General features: G+C 46.5%; 1 protein-coding gene across 4 annotated transcripts in view; it reads left to right on the forward strand.

Annotated features, from left to right (window-relative positions):
- The window catches only part of LOC106534784 (MAP7 domain-containing protein 1), an 8310-nt gene that overhangs the window by 596 nt on the left and 1231 nt on the right, over positions 1–6483 (forward strand). The window contains exons 2-7 of one of the 4 annotated variants that reach the window (XM_014031537.1): positions 2005–2202; positions 2711–2779; positions 2872–2892; positions 4604–4767; positions 4847–4955; positions 5468–5572. In XM_014031537.1, coding sequence (XP_013886991.1) covers positions 2005–2202; positions 2711–2779; positions 2872–2892; positions 4604–4767; positions 4847–4955; positions 5468–5572 — 666 coding nt within the window. The remainder of the gene's footprint in view (positions 1–2004; positions 2203–2710; positions 2780–2871; positions 2893–4603; positions 4768–4846; positions 4956–5467; positions 5573–6483) is intronic. The other 3 variants (XM_014031539.1, XM_014031538.1, XM_014031540.1) reach the window with 3 other exon arrangements.

Genomic DNA, 6483 nt, shown 5'->3' on the forward strand with positions numbered 1-6483 from the left:
CTCAGCTACAGTCTGAATGTTGACTCAGCTACAGTCTGAATACTGACTCAGCTACAGTCTGAATGTTGACTCAGCTACAGTCTGAATGTTGACTCAGCTACAGTCTGAATACTGACTCAGCTACAGTCTGAATGTTGACTCAGCTACAGTCTGAATGTTGACTCAGCTACAGTCTGAATACTGACTCAGCTACAGTCTGAATGTTGACTCAGCTACAGTCTGAATGTTGACTCAGCTACAGTCTGAATACTGACTCAGCTACAGTCTGAATGTTGACTCAGCTACAGTCTGAATGTTGACTCAGCTACAGTCTGAATACTGACTCAGCTACAGTCTGAATGTTGACTCAGCTACAGTCTGAATACTGACTCAGCTACAGTCTGAATACTGACTCAGCTACAGTCTGAACGCTGACTCAGCTACAGTCTGAATGCTGACTCAGCTACGGTCTGAATGCTGACTCAACAGTCTGAATGCTGACTCAGCTACGGTCAAAATGCTGACTCAACAGTCTGAATGCTGACTCAGCTACAGTCTGAATGTTGACTCAGCTACAGTCTGAATGCTGACTCAGCTACAGTCTGAATGCTGACTCAGCTACAGTCTGAATGCTGACTCAGCTACGGTCTGAATGCTGACTCAACAGTCTGAATGCTGAATCAGCTACAGTCTGAACACTGACTCAACAGTCTGAATGACTCGGCTACAGTCTGAATGCTGACTCAGCTACACTCTGAACGCTGACTCAACAATCCGAGTGACTCAGCTACAGTCTGAATGCTGACTCAGCTACAGTCTGAATGCTGACTCAGCTACAGTCTGAATGCTGACTCAGCTACAGTCTGAATGCTGACTCAGATACAGTCTGAATGCTGACTCAGCTACAGTCTGAATGCTGACTCAGCTCCAGTCTGAATGACTCAGCTATACTCTGAATGACTCAGCTACAGGCTGAATGCTGACTCAGCTACAGTCTGAACGTTGACTCAGCTACAGTTTGAATGACTCAGCTAATGTCTGAATGATTCAGCTCCAGTCTGAATGCTGACTCAGCTACAGTCTGAATGCTGACTCAGCTACAGTCTGAATGCTGACTCAGCTACAGTCTGAATGCTGACTCAGCTACACTCTGAACACTGACTCAACAGTCTGAATGACTCAGCTACAGTCTGAATGATTCAGCTACAGTCTGAATGATTCAGCTACAGTCTGAACGCTGACTCAGCTACAGTCTGAATGCTGACTCAGCTACAGTCTGAATGCTGACTCAGCTACACTCTGAATGCTGACTCAACAATCTGAGTGACTCAGCTACAGTCTGAACGCTGACTCAGCAGTCTGAACATTGACTCAGCTACAGTCTGAATGCTGACTCAGCTACAGTCTGAATGCTGACTCAGCTACAGTCTGAATGCTGACTCAGCAGTCTGAACGCTTACTCAGCTACAGTCTGAATGCTGACTCAGCAGTCTGAACGTTGACTCAGCTACAGTCTGAATGCTGACTCAGCTACAGTCTGAATGCTGACTCAACAGTCTGAATGACTCAGCTACAGTCTGAACGCTGACTCAGCAGTCTGAACGTTGACTCAGCTACAGTCTGAATGCTGACTCAGCTACAGTCTGAATGCTGACTCAACAGTCTGAATGCTGACTCAGCTACAGTCTGAATGCTGACTCAACAGTCTGAATGCTGACTCAGCTAAGAGCTAAGTCTGAATGCTGACTCAGCTACAGTCTGAATGCTGACTCAGCTACAGTCTGAACGTTGACTCAGCTACAGTCTGAATGCTGACTCAGCAGTCTGAACGTTGACTCAGCTACAGTCTGAACGCTGACTCAGCTACAGTCTGAATGCTGACTCAGCAGTCTGAACCTGCACCAGGTGAGACCTTCTCTCCTGTCTCTACAGGAACACCTGGATCCTTGGACAGGAAACTGATCAGGACTTTAAACCGCCTCATATCAGGTCCAGATTCTGACCTGTCACATCTCTGTCCTGCAGGTCTGCCCCTGCAGCTGGACTCTCAGTCTATCCAGAACCATGAGAAGAATCCAGAGAAGGACCTTCTGAGTCCAGATGACTCGGCCGTCTCAGACCTGTCTCCTAAAACAGACACGCCCTCCAAGACAGAAGTGTCCTCGAGGACCGAAGGCCGACCCTCCACCCCCGGCTCCAGCTGCAGCCCCCAGCCCAAGAAAGGTACCGAGTGACCCGGGTCTTCAGTTCTGCAGAGTTCTGAAGATGAAAAGCTCAGTTTAGATCTGATTTAAATGATTGATGATTTGAGTGTTTTTAATGTCAGAAGTTGGATCAGAACCAACTGCCTGTAAAAAGAGCTGAGGGAGAGGATCTGTGTTGGACCTGATGTGGGTGGTGTTGCCGTGGTTACTGTGTGCTCGCTCCATGATGCAGAGTGTTGTTATTTTTATCAGCAGCAGGTTGTTTGACTGCTGAGATCAGACCAGATCAGGAAGTTCATTTAAAATGATTCAAATGGAGATATTTTCATCCAAACCCWCCTGTTTACAGCTTTAATCAATGTTTAGTTTCTCACAGACAGAGAAGCTGAGCTCACCTGTGATGCCTTCAGGTGTCACAGATTCTGTCAGAAATCTCAGGTTTATGTGAAAGTTTCCGTGTAAAGGCTGGTTTCTCTCTGCAGGAGACGAGTGTTTTATTAATGATTTATTTTTCTCTTTGTTCTCAGACTCCATGAGTTCTGAGCAGAGACAGAAACTGGCCCGAGAGCGGAGAGAGGAGCGAGCTCGTTACATCGGTGAGTTAAACCCCGCCCCCCCTCAGCTGCTCAGCCTCTCCTCCTCCTCACTCACTCGTGTCTCTTGTTGTGTATTTTTGCACGGCTCTCAGAACAACAAACTCAGCTCCAAGGTAAGGCTTGACTAACAGCTGCAGTGGCAGGTAAGGTGCTTCACTAACACCTGCAGTGGCTGCAGGTCCTCCTCCATCATTCATCCTGTTCCTGCTTCAGTTTCAGCTCACCTTCAGTTTATTCTAGCGTCGTGTTTTACCTGCATGCTCCCTGCATACAGCCACCATTTAACTTCCTGTCTGCAGACAGGAAGCAGGACACCTGAGCGAGAGCGGCCAATCAGAGCTCAGCTCAGAGCATGATCAGCCAACCAGAACTGAAGTCAGACCAGGAGCTTATTGCACTGATCTAGAAAAAGGGATTAAGTCAGGATTTTGGTGTAAACCTGAATTAATTAAGCGAAGGTGCCCCCCTCCCTTCTTTGTACCTGCTATGATGCAGACCCCCCCCCCCAGCTGCTGTCCTCCAGTCATTTCCTGAACTTGCAGTGATCATTTTAAGACAAATCAATCAGCTGTTCATTTAGTTAATTTAGTTAATTTAGTTAATTTTCAGATAACTTGGAAACAGTTTCAGTGAAATAATAAGTTGATACTTTTAAAAATATTTCAGCGTTCAATCGTCTGCTATAATTTAACTTCATGTCTTCATATGATTCATAATAAACCATTTAAAATATTTCATTACACGATTGGGTAGAAGTGAGACTCACCTGTCGAACTGCACACACCTGATCAGGTAATCTGATCCATCTAGAGTTCTGGTGAACAAACTGTGAATGTGCATTAAACTGTTAGCTGGAAGGAAACTCCTCAGTCAACCATGGCCTGATGTTTGAGCAACAGATTCCAGCTGTTTACCAGTTGATGGTTTGTTCAAGCTCAGCTTACAGCTCATATCCTGGATTTATAAATCTGACCTTTGAAAAATGAGCCCCTGGCTACAAGTTAGCAGAAACAAAGCACATTTGTAGAAAAAGGATCAGCAGACATCAGAAGACAGTAAAAATACCCAGTTTCCCTCTGAAGGCTGCAGTTTAACCAACAGGAAGTTGCAGTTAAACCAACAGGAAGCTGCAGTGAAACCAACAGGAAGCTGCAGTGAAACCAACAGGAAGTTGCATTGAAAACAACAGGAAGCTGCAGTGAAACCAACAGGAAGCTGCATTGAAACCAACAGGAAGTTGCATTGAAACTAACAGGAAGCTGCAGTGAAACCAACAGGAAGCTGCAGTGAAACCAACAGGAAGCTGCAGTGAAACCAACAGGAAGTTGCAGTGAAACCAGCAGGAAGTTGCAGTGAAACCAGCAGGAAGTTGCAGTTTAACCAACAGGAAGCTGCAGTGAAACCAGCAGGAAGTTGCAGTGAAACCAACAGGAAGTTGCAGTAAAACCAACAGGAAGTTGCAGTGAAACCAACAGGAAGCTGCAGTGAAACCAACAGGAAGTTGCAGTGAAACCAACAGGAAGCTGCAGTGAAATCAACAGGAAGTTGCTGTTTCAGACTTGAACCAACAGTGTCTGACATCTGTTCCCTCCCTCTGATTGGCTGCTGCTGTTTTACAGTTTTAGGTTCTGAGTTTTTTTCCTCTGACTTATGGAATGAGACGTAGAGCAGCTGGAAATAATTTAAAATCACGTTCTTACATTCAGATGTTCCTGTATCTTCTGGCTTTAGGTTGACGGATGATTGCTGGTAAATAAATGTAAATAATGTTGTTAAAGAGGTGAAACAGAAAGGTTCTGAGACTGGTTTTCTAACACGCTGCAGCGGCAAAGAAGGCCCAGTGGCTGGAGAAGGAGGAGAAGGCCCGTCGGCTGAGGGAGAACCAGCTGGAGGAGCGCAGGAGGAAGCTGGAGGAGCAGAGGCTGAAGGCGGAGAAGCGTCGAGCCCTGCTGGAGGAGAAGCAGAGACAGAAACTAGAGAAGAACAAGGTGAGTTTGTTTTTTATCCAGAAGGAATCTGGAAACCAAAATTTGAAACTCTGACACTTTTGACCCTTCCTTCCTGCAGGAGCGATACGAAGCCGCAATCAAGAGGTCCACCAAGAAGACATGGACCGAGATCCGCCAGCAGAGGTGGTCCTGGGCCGGCGGACTGAACCAGACCTCCCGCAGAGAAAGTGAGTTTTAGATGAGCTCAGAGACAGGATGTCCACCCAGAGACTTCCTGTCTGTAACCTGAGTCTTTGTGTTGCACAGCCTGACTCACTSCCTCAGCTGATGCAATGCCAGGAAATAGTCTGTGACGAGGGCGGGGCTAATGACCCTCACAGTTAGTCAGAGTCACAGCCAGGGTCCATCAGACCAGTGGGGCATTGTGATGTGTGTGTGTGATGTGTGTTTGTGAGGCGTGTGTGTGATGTGTGTGTGTGAGGCGTGTGTGTGAGGTGTGTGTGTGAGGCGTGTGTGTTCATGTCAGCTGAAGGTTTTCTTCTGAATGTCTTTCTAATAACTCACCCTTCCAGCCTCTCCTCACAGTCCTCCCCCCGTCCCCCCTCCTCCCCAAWGTCTGAGTGAGAAGCTGAGCTCAGGGAGCGGTGCGTGCCTGTTGACTGACAGCTGTGTGGGGGGGGTCCAGCCGGCCCCCCGGCCCCCATGTGAACAGTTGTGTGTTGCGTTCTCTCCGGTGCAGGCAGATGCTCGGCCTCCACGGTCAACTTGCCGAGACAGGTGGACCCTGTCCTTAACAACAGGCTGTCCAAGTCCTCTGCCACGCTGTGGAACTCCCCCAACAGAAGTAAGGACGAGCCGGCGTCAGTGTCCACCAGGCCTCCTCCCCCTCCTCCTCCTCATCCCTTCTCCTCCTCCCTCCTCCTCCCACTTTAGTCTGGTTTTCTTTGGTTGTCTGTGGTGGCCTGCCTGCCTGCCTGTGCTTGGTGACTGGTCATTTACCGCCTCCCCCCCTCACGTCACACTCTGGCTCTCGTGTGCATCGTGGGTTTTGGTTTGACTTGGTGCTTTCACTTTGATTTGAGTCTTTTTGCATTTTTGATCTGTCTTCTTCCRCCTTAAATCACAGTCATATTCTGTATTATATATTTTTCAACATGTTTCACAACACTCACTTTTTATTGGCTGCCCCGCTCCTGTTTTACTGTTGGTGGCTTGTGGTGGAAATTTATATAAATGTTGGAAAATAATCAGGCATTTTACTGTTTTTTAAGAAGCCAAGTTTTACATTTTTCATCTCTGTTGGTTATTTATGTGAAAAAAATGACGTAAACATTGTGTATTGTGTTGTTAGCCTACATGCTAATTTATTTTGTTTACAATGCAAACATGTTTTTATGACTAAATGTTAAAAAACTGTGTGAATCAAACAAAAATTTGTTTGTTTATGAGCTCATTAGTTCTTTGTAAAGCTGTATAGCATATTTAGCACTTAGCATGCTAATGACCTAGCAGTGACTGGTCTCTTTGTGGGATTGTTTAGCTAAGTGAGTTGGTAAAGCTAAAGGCTGACATTAGCATGCTAATGACCTAGCAATGGCTGGTTTCTGTGAGATTGTTTAGCTAAGGGAGTTTGTCAAGCTAAAGGCTAACATTAGCATGCTAATGCTCTAGCAATGACTGGTCTCTTTGTGAGGTGGTTTAGCTAAGTGAGTTGGTAAAGCTAAAGGCTAACATTAGCATGCTAATGCTCTAGCA

This window comes from Austrofundulus limnaeus, unplaced genomic scaffold (assembly GCF_001266775.1).
Source record: "Austrofundulus limnaeus strain Quisiro unplaced genomic scaffold, Austrofundulus_limnaeus-1.0 Scaffold1268, whole genome shotgun sequence".
NCBI lineage: Eukaryota > Metazoa > Chordata > Actinopteri > Cyprinodontiformes > Rivulidae > Austrofundulus > Austrofundulus limnaeus.